Source organism: Dermacentor variabilis, chromosome 3 (genome assembly GCF_050947875.1).
Source record: "Dermacentor variabilis isolate Ectoservices chromosome 3, ASM5094787v1, whole genome shotgun sequence".
Classification (NCBI taxonomy): domain Eukaryota; kingdom Metazoa; phylum Arthropoda; class Arachnida; order Ixodida; family Ixodidae; genus Dermacentor; species Dermacentor variabilis.
In genome coordinates, this window is record NC_134570.1 from 163464692 (window position 1) to 163480631 (window position 15940).

Genomic DNA, 15940 nt, shown 5'->3' on the forward strand with positions numbered 1-15940 from the left:
TACCTGAACATTCACATCCGAGAGGCAGATGCGCACGCTCTAGGTCTGAATTCTACTGCATTTCCCGGCAAATTTGCTCAGGCTAATTCTCAATGTCGCTTCACATGTCAGAGCTAGCTTGTCTTGTCAGTAAAATGACTCTTTACTATTGATTATTAATTTACAGTGAGATTTACTAAGTATATACAAAGTAATCATGAAATTACAAATTTACCAGAAATTTCATTGATTATAATTAATTACTACAATTAATTACTCAAGTGTAACTAGTTACGTACAAGTCTGATGCAAATGCAGATAAAGCAAATGTCTGTTTCCTTGAGCTCCGTCGGCAGTGTTTCTAGTTGCGCGCCAGCTTTCCATTCATTTGATCGCGATTTCTTTCCATTCAGACTGCGCTAATTCATTCTCTTTGGGACACGCTCTCAACCACACGCGCGCCTGTGCGCGGGGACACGAATCAACTATATATTGACCTTTGGCAACACATCAAGCACCGGCGAAACATTTCCAGCCTGTTATCCGCTTGCTTATCTTCTTCATCCATGCCTGTCTCTTGATATGCTGAAGTTTCCGGTCTCTCTGCTTAGAGCGCTCATTCTTGCATCCACCGCAGTGCTTTCAACAGCCACTTCATATGCTGCGTCAACGCGCGTTCTCATACGTACATACACTGAATGCACCCCAAGAGAAGTCTCCCATCGCTGATGGTATGCAAGAAGCATGCACTCCGGTAAATATTTTGAAAAGACAAAGTATTACGCCAATAAAGAAGGTTGTTCAAGAAATGTAGTCTTCTCTTGTTATTTAATTAAACCTAGCTCTACGTATAGATCTCATTTACATGCACTTTGCTCATGAAAACTACCATGTCCACAGTTTTGTTTACAGTTGGCAAGAATGAAAGCACAGGCACAATATCGCTTCTTTAGTGGTATTCGAACCTGCGCCGTTTCGCGGTCACCGAACGTCGGCTACTACAGCCCGTTTCTCCCTTTTGCGTCGATGGCTTCGGGTAGCACAGCCAGCGAAGCAAGCGGAGCCCGTCGAGCCGGCGTCGGCAGGCTTGTGTATGCGTACGGGTCTCGGAGGCTATGTTTTATTTGAGATAGTTTTGTCCATTCCCGTGAGGTGGCGCTGCAGTAATTATCGTTCAACGTTAAAAAATTTTTAGGCGTAAGCTGCTGACACGCACGTGGTAGTAGCGAAATGCCATACTAAAACGCTGCTGCCACGCACGGAAGTGACGTCAGAATTATGATGACGTTGTTTAAACAAGTATGACGTGTTCCGGTTTATAGTTTTGCGCGCGCTGCTGGAGCTGCTTCAGCTTTTCAGCTTAGCTAAGACACAATTTTACGGTTTCTTACTGTATTGTGTGCTAGAATGTTGTTCTAGTTGCGCTGGAAGAATCGGATGGTGTTCGAACTTGCGATCACGAGCGACACTTGGACGCAACGCTGGAGCAGCTCGTTTCCTTATGCCTTGCAGCGCGTTTATGGTTGGTAGTGTGGTCTTATGTAGCTCCTGTTACGTTTTTCAGTGCTCTTGTTTGTTGAATTTGCTGTTGTGAATGGGGCACATGTTGGCTTTCAGTATGGCAGAACTTTTTTCTCTTATGGTAAAAACGTTTAAACGTGTTCTAAACTCTTGTCGCTGCAGCCAGAGTGCGGGAAGCCTCGAGCTCGCTTCTTCCCGGCGCCGCCCCGGCTTCGAGGGCCGCCGGGGACCTTCTCCATCGGCGTTGCCGCCGCTGGGAGACGACTCTCAAAAGTTCAGAGTTGGCAGACCGCAGCTCTGGGCCATCCGGCAAGCCGAAGGTGCCGCTCGAGTTCAAGGACTTCGAGCCGCCACCTGACAAAAACTGCCGGACCATTCTCTATTAAAGTTTCTTCTTCATCCTTCGTAGGATTGCTGTTGCATATATTGCCCGAGTAAGTGCTGTTGCAATTTTTTTACGGCAATGTCGCATTTACCTCTACTGTTTCTTGTCTTGCATCTTCATGCTGTTTCCCTGTTTACCTCGGATTTTGGTGGCTAGCGAATCGCGACTTGCTTGTGCACCTGCTCGTTACAGTTCAAAAGGCACATGTTGAGCAACCTGAATGTAAAAAAAAAATAAAAAATAAAAAAATTATTTTGTTATTATTCCTGCATGTTATGGTTGGCTCTTTGTTGCATTAGATGGCAACGGAAGCAAGAATTAAGCAGCCGTATAGATAATATAAACATCAACGCATGAGGTATTAAAAAAAAAGAGAAAAATACTACGCCTTGCTGAGATTCGAACCCAGGTCTTTTGCGTGGGAAGCAGACATTCTACCTCTGCACCAGGCCGCGTGAGTGCTACCGATCGCAGCGCCCCCAGCGGCGTTACGGTCGTTTGGCTTCACTTTTGGAACCTCGTTCCGGGCACTCTCAAATTCTAGGTCACTCTAGTGTTGTGTTTGTAAGCTGCTGCCGTTGGATGCTGGTCGCCTGCAAGCCTGGACATGAGCAAAAGTAAGTATATTGAAGCTACCGAATCTAGAAAATGCTACATTATAGCAGTTATGTAACTTAAATGCTCAGCCTTGAGGGCAGCGCAGACAGGATTGTCTAAAAGCGAAGCTGGGTGGTCATGCCTTGTAGCTGCAGTGGACGAAAATGTGGCGCCATTGTTTGATTTTTCGTGATATATGGTATGCAGTAGGAAACAAGCTAGTGCCACTTGTATTTGTTGGTCCTCGCTTGTCATCAGGTCAGGTTGTCGAGCATACTAAATTCTCGATTATTTGACCCCCGTTTTCTCATATAATTCGAAATAGCAGCGCGGTCCCAAAGCCTATGGTGTCGGACGCTCGCTAGTTCGCACATGAGAAGGTTCGCACTGGTTAATTATGGCGGGGCCGCTTCGAGGTACCACCCGCGACGTCAGTGATTGACCTAATAGACCTCACCGAACCTGTGTAGGGAACAGTGATGCCCGCACACCTCAGGCGCGTGTGCTATGGCAGGCGCGACGTCTATCGGTTAGGGTGCCTCGATGCGCGCGCCCCCGCTTAGGGTGAGGTCACCCTTTGAACCAGCCGGCGCCGCCTAAACCTGTTTTCGCGCGCTCCCTCCGCCATTGCGTTGCCCGCGTCGACTTCGCCGCGCTGCTGTGCGGGCGTCCTCGAAACGCTGCTGCGTTCGCGCGGCTTTCATCGGCGTAGAATGCCTGGATGTTGTGTTCCTCAGTGCTCCAACCATTCGAGAAATGGTTGGAGGATGTTCCATTTTCCAAGGGACCCAAAAAGGCGGCTTCTGTGGCTGGTGCGAGTCAAGCGTGACAAGTGGCAACCGACGAACTCCTCGTGTGTCTGCAGCGTAAGTGCCACATGTTGGTTCAGTGCTGTTTTTGTTGCGATTTATTTGTATTTTGTTGCGTTTGGGCAGCTAAGTGTCGTTCAATATTCTTCTTGCTCGGCTTAAAAAAGCTGCGTGAAACACTAAAACAAAGTAAATGAGTTTCACTACAGCGCGGTACAGGCCATTGTCTGCCGCTTGCTTGTTCGCATCCGAAATTGCACGACACGTGTCCGCTGGGGAATACGTACCACGCGTGCTTTCGCCGCTTCTTTTCATTCAAAGGTAATTGCCTTTACTAGGCGCTTGCCAGCGAATTGCGGTCTGGGCCCAAACATTGCATCAAGGCACAGAGCATGAGGACAAGCAAGGGCACATAAGCTGTGGCAATTACTGTGCAAATGGATGGTCCAGGAACCAATTTTGATTAATTCACTCACGATTTCTGAAGTTGTTTTTGACATGTGTGCGGCGTTGGGTAGCTTCCGCTGCCTATTAACCGGACGCTTCGTCCTACGACGCCGCATTATGTCAGTAAATGAGATTAACAGAGATCGTTGTTATGTGCAGATTGAGGCGCTCATTCGAGTAATTCGCCTGATATTTCGACTAATTTGTTCTTTGGCCTGTTAACCCGACGCTTCGTTCTGCGATGGCGGATTAAGTCAGTGAATGAGATAGACAGGATATGTTATGTGCAGATTGAGGCTCTCATTCGAGTAATTCGACTGATATTTGGACTACTGTGTTCTCTTGCGTGCTGCCTTCATTGTTTTCATTATCGAGCCGGAAATGCGCCGCTAATTTCAATATCAAATTCATCTGCAGGCTCATTTCGAAGCCAGCAGCTTCGAACAGAACCGCGCGGATGGGTGGAAGAAGCTCAAGCCTAATGCTGTACCAACGGTGTTCCCATTCAAAGGTGAGATGCCTCCTGACCCTGGTATTTGTTACCACGTTGCTTATCGGCTCATTATCTACATTTGAAAAAGTTATGTGAGGAAACGATTCATGCGCATACATATTAAATTTTCTGGCGCGCCTTCTATTCTGCTTTTAGTTAACACAATCTTAAATATATGTAATGGGCATTTTTTCTTATTTATCTGTTTCCAGAACTTCCTAAAGAGCGAAGGCCACCAAGGGAACGAAATGCACACGTGCCTGCATTATTCAGTGACGACGCAGCCGCACACAATTCTTCACGAGAAGTGAGAAACGTTCTTCCCTCAACTACGCAGGAATTTTCTCCCGCTGATTCTTCGTCAGACGGGGAGATAAATGAGAGATTGGCGGCTACGGAAACCAACAATGCTAATGGGCAACTTACTTCGACCCCCAGGGATGCACGGCTTCAAGAAACTGCAATAGTTACTGCGACCCAACCCCTCGATTCTGAGGCAGCTGAGCTTAGGAAGAAGATTGCAGATCTCACAGCAGCCAATAATAAGCTTAGACAACATCATAACGAATCTAAGAACACTGTCAAAAAACTACAGATGCAGGTACGCAAGCTGCAGAAAGAGGCAACTAATTTCTCACGAAATACGAAGTTTTTAAATGAAGACCAAATTCGTGCTCTTTCTCGGAACAACAATCATGGTAATTCGTGGTCAGCGCAAACAGTAAAGCAAGGTCTAAAAATTAAATTTGCTTGTGGAACCACCGGGTATGAAACACTCAGAAAGATTGGCTACCCTCTTCCATCCAGCAGAACGTTAGCAAGAAGAATTCAGGGCCTGAAGTTTCTGCCAGGTATCCTGCATGAAGTGATCGACGTCATGAGGTCGAAAGCAGAGGGAATGGAGGACGTGGAGAAAGACCGCGTTCTCTTTTTAGATGAAATGGAGATAGCACCCGGATTTGAACTCGACCGTGGCGAAGACGTGCTTCTGGGAGGAACGACGTTGCCCTCAAAGCCTGAAGAGCCAGCCAATCATGCTTTGGTGTTTATGCTAGGTGGGGTAAACCAGAGATGGAAGCAAGTGATAGCCTATGAATTCACTGGTAGGCACGTGGACGGCTCTGTACTCAAGGCATATGTCCTGGAAATAGTGCAGATATGCAGCCAGATTTCTCTAAGAGTCCGTGTTATCACATGTGACATGGGTGCAGCAAACCGCGCTATGTGGAGAGAATTTGGCTTTTCGAGCCACCGCCATTCGACAACTTCGTGCTCAATACCTCACCCAACCTTAAAAGGGAAGGAACTTTTTTTCATCTCGGACCCGGCACATGTCCTTAAGAACCTGAAAGGACAGCTTCTAAGCTCAAAAGTTTTCACACTCAGTGATACTACAGTAAGCAGGAACGGACTGACGGCCTCGAAGGTGAAATTGGAGCATGTACAGGCCGTCTTGGATTATGACGCAGCCAACGAACTTAAGGTAGCACCAAATTTGTCAGAAACCCACATTAGTTGTGGGCACTTCACCAAAATGAAAGTAGGAGTCGCTGTCCAGCTCTTCCGTGAAGCCCCACCAGCTATTCGGTTCCTAATAAAAGAAGGAGTGATTGAGCCAGAGGCCGAAACAACAGCGTGGTTTATGGACCTCGTTTCTAGGTGGTATGCCCTCATGTCATCGCGTCATCCCACCATGGCGCTAAGCCGCAGGAACATTACTAAATATCATGCCGCCTTGGACACACTACGCACGGCAACAGACACCATCAGAGAACTGAAAATGGGCACTGGATCTCAGTGGAAGCCATCGCAAGCAGGGGTCCTAATTGCGACAACGGCTGTCCTTCGCCTTCAAGAAGTGCTTCTTGGCAGTGAAGGGTATGAATTCCTCCTCACGAGCAGGCTGTTGCAAGACTGCCTAGAAAACCTTTTTTCTGTGGTGCGGCTCATGAAGCCAGTGCCCACTGCGTATGACTTGAAGTGTGCACTCCGACTCGTCAGCGTCAGCCACTTTCTTCACACTCCGAGATCAACAAGCTACGAACTTGACGACCGCGAATACCTTGTCGATCTGCTTGCACATAGCAAGAAGGAATGTGCAGAAAGCGAAGTCGATGAAATCAACGACACGGAAATTCTGTTCATTGAAGAGCTCACGTCAACCGAGTGCCGCATCTTGTTTTACCTTGGCGGTTTTATTTTGAAAGGAATTTTGAAATCTATAACTTGTCCGCAGTGCAAGGCTGCTCTCCTTGGCAAGCCTGACGATCAGTATGCTTCCCTGACTGCACTCAAGGAATACGTCAGGGATGGGCAAAACCTCGTATATCCAAGCGCTGATGTCATGAAAACTTTAAAAAACTACGAGGAACATTTCACCGCTGTCAACTCATGGTGCACAGGCAAATTTTTCACCATGAAGTCGCCACTTCGTTCTCTGATAGCCTATCTCGAAGGCATAGACAAACCCTCAGTGAACACATGCATGGCTCACAAAGAACGAATAAGCAAAATGCTGACTGCTGCATATGCCAGAGTGAGGCTCCGAATTCATCTCCGACAAATTCCGAGCACTCATCCTAGTGGCCACGGAAGCAAGACTTGTGCAGGGGTCAGCCTTGCGTAAGCAAGCTGGAATCTGCAGTTCTGCGAGCCTTTTCCTTCAAAGTCTGAAGTCTGCATCTATATATATAGTGATCACAACTATTTTATCAATTACGGTCTATTTAACATAAATGTCGACTTTTAAAAAGTGCAATAATGTTCAGTGTTCACGTTCCCATTAAACACAAATCTCTAACTTTGTGTGTTTTCATAAGCACTGAATAAATGATTTCATGTTTGCTTGGGTAACAGCTTTTGTATTCATCTGGCTGTTACCAGACGAAAAGGGGACTTTATATTTTATTACCGTTGCTGATGCTGTTTCTTCAAAGCGTGCAGAACCAAGACGTTGTTGCATTGACCGCGTCGGCTGAATTTTCTTACCGATCAAATTCACTCACTTGCATTGGGACATCAGTGAGGTTTCCCATGCAATCCTGTTTACCGCGCCTCCGTTCACGAAGAAAAATGCCCATTCAGCCTTTTAACGCCCTCCGCATAACAGCGCGGGAGAAAGGGGGTTAGCCCCAGTCGCTGCCGAGCGTGAGATAGGGAGCCGGAAAGCGGAGGAGTCCGTTCTCCGCGAGAACGAGCATGCAGTGGGAACGAGAATGGCGGCCGCCGTAGCAGACGACGCAGATGTCCTCACCCTAAGCGGGGGCGCGCGCATCGAGGCACCCTACTATCGGTAGTCCACCACTGCCGAAGTATAAATCAGCTGCATATTTTCAGTTTTGCATCATTCAAGCCATCCCTCCGCTGCCACCGGGCGTGCGCATCGGCCAGTCGCTCCGTTTCGGACATTGCGCGTCACGGGTCGTGTAGTTTTATTTTGTATGTTTACTTTGGGATGGCCAGGTCACGGCGTTCTAACGTCTACGCATCTCTCTCTTGCGTCCACGTGCTTTCTCCGCTCTTCGAGTATGTTAAACCGCCGGGTTTTGAGGACGTTTCACATGCCACCGAAAATGCTAGCGAATCCTGGCGCCGCAGCGGGAAAGCCTGTTTTGAGCCGCTGCGATGAGCGACGAGGTTCCAACAAGTTCGAAATTTTCGCTGCGACGCGCCGCTTAATCGCTCAGTCGCTTCCATGTGAACCTGCCGTCAGAGTTCATGCGGTGAAGCATCCTCAAATCGTGATGGGGCCATTTGTGAATAGGCACCACGGCTATCACACTGCGAAAAGAGCCGCGGAGGCGCTTATGATTCTGGAGCAGTTGTACGACGTTCCCGACAGTGTGCGAAAAGCAAAAAAACTTGACCAAACTGCAAAAAATTGTCGCGGTCACTTTGTTTCCATCTCAAATTTACTGCAACAATATTCCAGGTGTTCATTTTATAAAACTGCTGTGATGCAAACTGTTTTCATCAGTTTTTTTAGGGCCATTCGATAATTTGGACTTTCAGATAATTTTAACATGGTTGCTATTTCCTTGAAGGCTGAATTGGCTAGATTTTACTGTACTTTTACATGCCGGGTGGTGTAAGGCCGCACGTGAGCTGGAGCTGTATTCTCTTAACATTCCACTGGTCATTTTGGATCCATTTGATCTTGTGGCATTTGACCACTCGCTCCACAGGAGCCAGCGGTCCAGTTGCTATCCACAAATGCTTGTAAGCTGCGGCTTCGTCACCCAACCTGTGCCAGAGGACCAAATGGATCCGACATAGAAAATGGAATGTTGAGAATACGCCCCTGGGCAGTATTTAGCTGTCTCGTGTGCAGTCTAAACTTTCGAGAAAAAAAAAACCGCTGCAAAGTATTCTACAAACACATTTTAGACATAAATATTTATTCATGATCCTAGTATAGTTGTGGAACTCAAGTGCCTGAAAATTCTTTCGTAGACCACAGTTCCAGGAGCAACTTTTTTTTACTCTTTTTCAGAACGATGCACCAAATTCAACGCAGACGTCCTGACCAAAAAGGATGGCAATGGGGACCTCATATCCCTCTGGTGTCGGCCAAGTGCAAAAGACAGTGATGGCTTTTGTGTGCTTTGTAATGTTACAGTGCACTGCGCGCAACATGGAAGCTCAGCAATAATGCGCCATGCAACGTCTCTTAAGCACATCGAAAATGCAAAAAAACATCAGAACAAAGACGGGGTCCTAACCATCCAAAGCACCCTAGATTTCACGAAGAATGCAGTGTCACTGTCCCTGCAAGGAAATGTTACAAGAGCTGAAACAGTTTTTGCTCTTTCTGTGGTATCCAACTCACTCCCATACACTTTGGGAGGTGTGGCAACAGCAACATACCCCAATATGTTCCCTGATTCACAGATAGCAAAAGCCTTCCAATGTGGCCGCAAGAAAGTATCTTACATCATATCTGATGGCTTAGGACCATACTTTAAAGCCAAAGTGCTTGAAGAACTTGCAAAGCCTGAGGTATTCTATACCGTAATGATCGACGAGACCCCAGTGCCCGAGATGAAGGTGCAGCAGCTGGATGTGCTCATCCGGTATTTCTCTGTTAATGCACAAGATGTCGTTGTAGAGCACCTTCAGTCATTTCACATGGGGCATGCCACTGCAGATGAGCTCTTCTCCTGTGTTGAAGATGCACTTAACGAACTTCCAAAAAATAACATGCTCTGCTTCTTCTCTGATGGGCCAAATGTTATGAAGAGCTTGAAGGGTAAAATAAAAGCAGAACTTAGCCCCAACATGATTGACATTGGGGAGTGCAGTCTTCATAAAATGCATAACGCATTTGCCACTGGTCTCAACACTTTCTGCTCTGAGATTGAATGTATTGTCACTGATATCCATCAGTACTTCAGATATGCCACAAGACATGCGGACATCAAGGATCTCCAACAGAAACTTGGATTGCCACAGCTGGAGTTCCTGCGGCACGTAAGCAGCAGGTGGCTGACACTATTACCAAGTATACAGCGTGTGCTTAAGCTGTATGATGCTTTGAAGTCTTTCTTTTCCAAGGCTGCAGAACCAAGAAAATCCTCATCTATAAGGCACAATCGCCTCGCATCTGCATTTTCTGACAACACGCTCCGAGCATGACTCCTTTTTGTTCAGAATGCCGCCCAGCTCTTTGACAAGTTTCAAACCTTGTTTCAGAGCAAAGAGCCTCTTCTTCATTTATTTTATGATGAAATAGTTGCTGTGGTCAAACAGCTGATGGGCAGATTTTTGCGGCAGGAGTCGTTTGTAGATGTAACTGGTTTCCATTTGAAGAATGTTCAAGTTGAATCGCAAGCTAACTGGAAAGTGAAACCTGAGCTTGGCCTAGATACTGAGAAAGAAATGGAGCTTTGGACACCAACTCAGAAAAAGGCTTTCTATGTCAAGACCAGAGCTTTCTATATATCCTGCACAAAGTACCTCGTCTCAAGGTTACCTTTGGACAACAAAGTGCTGTTCCACAGTAGATTTTTGAAGCCTGGTGTAGTAGGAGACCACTACACAACGTCACTGCACTACATCGCGAATGCCCTGCCACAAGTCATGCCACCCAGCGAAGTATCATCTCTAACTGATGAGTGGTTGTGCCTTTGCTGCGAAATTTCTGACTGGGATGTTTCAACAAATGTTGTTGAACACTGGGTTAATGTGTTTGCACTAAAAATGCCCACTGGCGAACCCAAATACCCAAGACTGGGAAGGCTCGTAAGGGCTGTTCTTTCCTTGCCGCATGGCAACGCAGACTGCGAGAGAGGATTCAGCGAAAACAAGCAGGCGCTTCACCATCGAGCCTCTTTGTCAATAACAAGTGTGTCAAGCCTTCGTCAAACGAAAGCATACTTGAAGCGTTATGGGGGTGACGTCACAAAGGTGCCAATCACTAGAGATCTCCTGAAGTGTGTTGGAAAGTCGTACAGTGGTTATCGCAAACGCGTTGAAATGGAAGAAGAATCAAAATCACACAAACGGAAATGTGACGAGCCACTGACAGAAAGCAGCGAAGAAAAAAAGCTGAAAGAGGAAAAGGCCACCCTGCAGTGCCGTCTATCCACCCTGAAGGCATTACTTACCAGTGCCGAGGAACTCATCAGCACAGGAGTAAAATCGAAGGACATGGACAAAGTGGAAACTGGAAACGTTTTGCTCATTGATGTGAATTCCAAATTGCCGGCGGTGCTTGAGCGCATTAGAATGATAGATTCCATGCTGGAATCTAACAAGTAATTCTAACAAGCAAATTGAATGCTGAATAAAATGGTTTTCTTTGCGTTTTTTTGTATGTCAGTGTGAAGTTGCAATTATTACAAGTACTTTACTCTAGAAACATGCTCCAAAACACAATTTTTGTGCTCCGGAACAGTGAGTTTGTCTAGTTGGTTGAAATGCAAAAGATTGTGCAGGGACACGAGGGCAAGCCAAGGAAAACAGGGACAAGTGCTAACTCACAACTGATGTTTATTCAATCACATGCATGAACAAATAGGAAAACCGAAACAAAACAAGGCTGTCATCATGAGCATCATGTGTTAGCTCGTGTGAGTTGGCCAAAAAGCAAAATTCCCTGTTAGAGAACCGGACGAAAGTCTGACTGACACACTTAAGTATCGGCACTGATACGCTTATGAAAGGCTTCAATGAGCTCACGCACGAGTTTATCTCTATGTCTGCATGGAATTTTTGTTTTGTCAAAGAGTGGTTTGCATTGGATCTTTTTCTTATCATTTGTGCTACAGGTGCGGCAATGTTTAGGGAGGTTATTAAGGGAACCTCCACCAAGTAATTGTCGGCGTTCTCCTAATCTTCCATTTATGCATCGTCTGGTTTGGCCAATGTATAATGCGCCACAGGATAACAGCAACTTGTAGACAACTCCCGTGGCACAAGGAATGAACGGGGCTGTGTGCTTGATACTGCAATCATTTTTCTTTCCTGTAGCCGACACCAAGACTTGAGTACTGAGGAGGAAATATGGCAGGCATTTCACAGTCCCATTTGTGAAAGAAACACAGAGTGCTCCTCTCATGCTATGGAGACTGAGGCAGCTTTGCGTATATGGAGGATGCCATCATATGAGACACCATTGCGCCTCACCATGTTCCCCAGTGATGGGGATAGCAAAGCATACACCGCTGTTGCTGAGGCCAAGGTGTATGGTAAACTAGTTGTGGACAAGGAGGAATGCACAAATCACGCAGCCAAGCGTCTAGGCACTGGGCATAGGAAGCTTCCAACATGGCTTCCACGTGGAGAGAAGTTGAAAAATGGCATAATTCAGAAGCTGCAGAACTATTATCGCATTGCTATAAACACAAACAGGGGTTATCTCCTGAAGATGTATCGTGCTCTCTGGGCCTCATACTTTCACTCATCATCCAGCAACACCGCAGGAAGCCACAGATACTGTCCAGAAGGGGCGACTGCCTGGTGCAAACACAGGCGAGATGAAGTTCTTGGGGAGCCTACACCAGACCACATCCCAATCCTCACGAAGACTCAGGGGTTGGCTGTGCTTCCTATATATAAGCGCCTCACGGATGAAAAACTGTTGGTTCGCTGTCTACAAGGAAAGACAAAATGCTGCAGAATCATTGAACAGCAAAATCTGGCTTCTCTGTCCGAAGACTAAGTTTGCATCTCGGACAGCAGTGGAAACTGCAGCCGCAATGGCTGTGTTATGGTTTAACAAGGGACATTCAAGCTTTGAACATGTCCTTCAAGAGCTTGGTGTACTGCCATCTGATGAACCGATCACCTTGGGCCAATCCCATTAACACAGAAGAATCCAAAGAATGTCTGCATGCGAGACAGCTGAGGCAAGGGCTCGTTGTCACCACGTGGCAAAGAGAGCGTGCCCTGATGACTCCATTCTCCAGCGCCGAGAAGTACGAACCTATGGTGCTGGATGCTTTAAAGGCACTGACTGTAGAAAGGGTGCATTGTTTTATTCTGTCACAAAGTTTCATGCAAATCGCACTGTATATTGAAGAATAAACATGTTTACAACTGTCAAATGCATTTTCCTCAATTTTCATTTTGAGGCGATTTTGACATGTGCACAAACTTTCATGCACTTAAAGTTGTCCTATCTTAACGAAATTTCGCACAGAGCGTCTTCAAACACTCTAGAGTGCTGATATCTATATAAAGTTGCAATATACATTACAGATTTTTTTTTCGTAATTTGGAATACTCATGGGGGAGATTTAAAATATAAATTTGGTACTCTCGATTTGTTAAAACAGAGTTAGCATGTTATTCCCACATTTGGGGTTCTTTTAAGCAATATACTGCTCATGTGCAGCAAAACGAGCGGGATTCTGTGTTAAATTTTTAATAAGCTAGAAAGTGTGCACAAAAAACTATACTGTTATCAAAGTTGTTGGAACTCTGGAACTATTGTAGCTCTTGTTACAAGAAAACCAATTACAGTTTTGAAATCGGCATTGCAAACTCTACTAATACCTAAAATTTTAAAGTTCGAGGTCAAGATATAAAAAAAAAAAGTATTTTTAGAGTAGCATTTCTCCTTAAGGACTCTGAAAACAGATTTAAAGTGATCGCATGAATGTTTACATGCTCCTGTGAAGCACTAAAGAAATGTCACAAGCTGACCAGGCAACAAATTTTATTCTATTCAATCACCAACAAAGAAACTGAAAACATAATGCTATTATACCAACGAAGAGTCAACTAAAGATAACGGCATGTGGTATGGATAGCATTTTTGTATTGATGATCATTCGTAGTTTGTGATGAAACAGGAGCAGCCGTAATTTAAGAATGATATATACATACATTCAGTAGGGCAGTTTGCTCATATTTTTTCCCTAGCTGCAAGTCAACGGAGGTAAAGAGGCACGACTCCCTAATTGTTGGGTGTTCGTAGACAGGACTGCTCGGCCCATATGCCGCTCAAAAAGAAACAAGCAAGCATACTTTTGGGAGCACAAAAGGGCGCCCTGCTTAATTGATCCGTCGTTTTTGTGCACTAATAGAATTATATGCCACCTCGATGGCCATACCCTGGTAGGTGACATGATGCAGGTAAGCTGCCTCCTTGGATGCTGCTATGTGTTTGTGCATTCTTATTCTGGCTCAGTAAATGCTAAACAATTTAGGGTCTGCTCAAGTTAATGCAAATTGACATCAGTGCAAGATGGTGCTTCTGCACAGCCATATTGAACACACTTTGTTCCTCCTTCACTTCACAATTCCTCTTGCTTAGATGTGCCTGAAAGCATCACCGTGGATATACACTTCATAGAGAATTGTGGCCAACTGTCCAGAGAAAACAGCATCCAACACGGAATGCAAAGAAACTGACATGATTACGCATCAATTAGAAAGCATTTTGCATATTCTTACGAGTATAGGGGACTTTCACTTTAGCCACAATGGCGAGCTGCAGAGTGGCAAGAGCAGCTGCTGCTAGCGTTGTCCTTTCTCCTTACTAAATGGCAGGTGTGCATGCACAGATACAAGGGGGATTGAAAAAGACAACACAAGCCTTTGTTCTTGAGTGGTATTTATGTTGATTTTGTGCAGTCTCTTGGGCATGGCTAAAGAACTTAACAGCTGCTTTCTTCACATTTTGTTTTCCATTACCATTGATGATGCACAGATGAAACTACAAGTATGCATTGAAGTTCAGTTGTTTCATATTTACAGTATAGCTACTCTTTCTTACAGGCATATTTCACGACAGTCAGGCATACAGAGAGCTTGAGAGGTTCGTCGGCAGGGATGCTTTCGTGGTGTACGGTGACACTGCATACCCTTTGAGGCCACTCTGATGAAACCTTATAGTAGTGCCTACCTCACAACTTCACAGCAGGCTTTCAATTATGCAATGAGCCATGTGCAACAGACAGTTGAATGGAAATTTGGCTAAATTGTTTCCCAATTTACCTTCTTTGACTACAGAAAGAACCAGAAAGTTATCAAATAGCAAGCGTCACAGACGCACAAGGGAGGAAGAATTCTTACCAACTGCCACACTTGCATGTACAGTAGCAAGTTTTAATTCTGTTTTAGTTGAAACCTGCCTGACCTAATGTCATATACCTAAGCCTGCCTGCATGGATTGCGTGCACTGGCTAGTTCTCTTCCTACCACAGTTTCAATTCAGATTATCGTATTTGAATACAGGTCGACATTTCTTCTCCCCAGAAATGTTACGTAAAATGAACTATCAATCTATATTCTCAACCAAAGAACCTCAACCTATATTCGTAAAGAATGCTAGCAATAGTACTGAGCTAATGAAGTCCCTTTGTCGTGTATGACATAAGGTCAGTCCGGAGATTATCCAGACTGACTTTAGGAAGAAGTGCTCCATGTCTGACATACTTCACGGCACAAATGATGAGGGTGTTAGGATGCCTGCGAAGCATTCGAGGTTGGTTTCCCGGCAGTTCTGATGAGGATACAGCTTATGGTGCTTACTAGCGAGAGCAAGTAGCCGAGCTTATGGTAAATAAAGAAGGGTCTTCTAAGTTTTGCGTTTTTCTGGAAAGGCATGGGTTGATCAAATTAAAGTTATATTTATGTGCTGCTGAGTTCAATACATGGGGGTCGACCTATATTCTAGTAAATACGGCATTACTAAGTTTTTGCTTCACTCTTTTACCCCTACTGCATTCTATGGGTGGCTCAAGTTTGCTTTGTCTACTGCAGTGTTATATTGCATTTATTTTTTTTATGCCTTGAACGTGTGAGTGGTTCAATTCAGTGCAATGGCAACATATCCTTCTTGTTTCATTCTTGTTTTTCAGTCAAGAGCCTTTGTTGGGTTCAGTGCTTTTCATTCAAAACATCACAAATAAACATAGGTAGCAAAAAAAAAAAAAGGGAACTCAAGTTAGAAATGTTTCCACCAGTGCCTCCTTTATTTTTTTTTATCCGCCTACCACATGAACGCTGTGGCGTCTGCTGTGCCCTCTCCCGTTACCCTCTCGATTTTGTCCCAAGATGCCACTTGGCGGCTCCACCATATCACCCGCTTGCATCGACTGTGAGCAAGAACTACAAAGGTTATTAGAAGTTTTCGCAATGACAATAAAACAAGTAATCTCTGCAAGAAATAAAAAGTAATGTTGAAATAAATTGTTATTATGAGTCTTACCGGGGCCACAATTACCGCCTCTGCCAAGCTGCAGACGACAGTTTTAACCT

General features: G+C 45.3%; 3 protein-coding genes and 1 pseudogene across 3 annotated transcripts; all 4 read left to right on the forward strand.

The window, feature by feature from the left end:
- The first annotated feature begins 1285 nt into the window (after nucleotides 1-1285).
- LOC142574300 (uncharacterized) lies at nucleotides 1286-1904 on the forward strand. Its single transcript, XM_075683418.1, has 2 exons — nucleotides 1286-1501; nucleotides 1663-1904. Exons 1-2 carry the CDS (start codon nucleotides 1417-1419, stop codon nucleotides 1884-1886), a joined length of 309 nt encoding a protein of 102 aa, XP_075539533.1. The 5' UTR covers nucleotides 1286-1416; the 3' UTR covers nucleotides 1887-1904.
- A 529-nt stretch (nucleotides 1905-2433) lies between these two features.
- Nucleotides 2434-10274, forward strand: LOC142576486 (uncharacterized). The gene is made up of 2 exons (XM_075686629.1): nucleotides 2434-2502; nucleotides 8724-10274. The coding sequence occupies exons 1-2, from the start codon at nucleotides 2493-2495 to the stop codon at nucleotides 9863-9865; spliced, it is 1152 nt and encodes a 383-aa protein (XP_075542744.1). The 5' UTR covers nucleotides 2434-2492; the 3' UTR covers nucleotides 9866-10274.
- Nucleotides 3023-7511, forward strand: LOC142576485 (uncharacterized). The gene is made up of 3 exons (XM_075686627.1): nucleotides 3023-3348; nucleotides 4156-4249; nucleotides 4444-7511. The coding sequence occupies exons 1-3, from the start codon at nucleotides 3196-3198 to the stop codon at nucleotides 6855-6857; spliced, it is 2661 nt and encodes an 886-aa protein (XP_075542742.1). The 5' UTR covers nucleotides 3023-3195; the 3' UTR covers nucleotides 6858-7511.
- A 989-nt stretch (nucleotides 10275-11263) lies between the features above and the next one.
- LOC142576487 (uncharacterized) lies at nucleotides 11264-12768 on the forward strand (annotated as a pseudogene).
- Nucleotides 12769-15940: the final 3172 nt, after the last annotated feature.

What these genes read in the sequence shown, in the direction of transcription:
- LOC142574300 (XM_075683418.1), top strand. Translation starts at nt 1,417, where the DNA reads ATGGTGTTCGAACTTGCGATCACGAGCGACACTTGGACGCAACGCTGG. An exon ending in TGCCTTGCAGCGCGTTTATG is followed by an intron (nt 1,502 to 1,662) that starts GTTGGTAGTGTG and finishes TTGTCGCTGCAG; the next exon opens with CCAGAGTGCGGGAAGCCTCG.
- LOC142576485 (XM_075686627.1), top strand. Translation starts at nt 3,196, where the DNA reads ATGCCTGGATGTTGTGTTCCTCAGTGCTCCAACCATTCGAGAAATGGT. An exon ending in ACTCCTCGTGTGTCTGCAGC is followed by an intron (nt 3,349 to 4,155) that starts GTAAGTGCCACA and finishes ATTCATCTGCAG; the next exon opens with GCTCATTTCGAAGCCAGCAG. An exon ending in AACGGTGTTCCCATTCAAAG is followed by an intron (nt 4,250 to 4,443) that starts GTGAGATGCCTC and finishes ATCTGTTTCCAG; the next exon opens with AACTTCCTAAAGAGCGAAGG.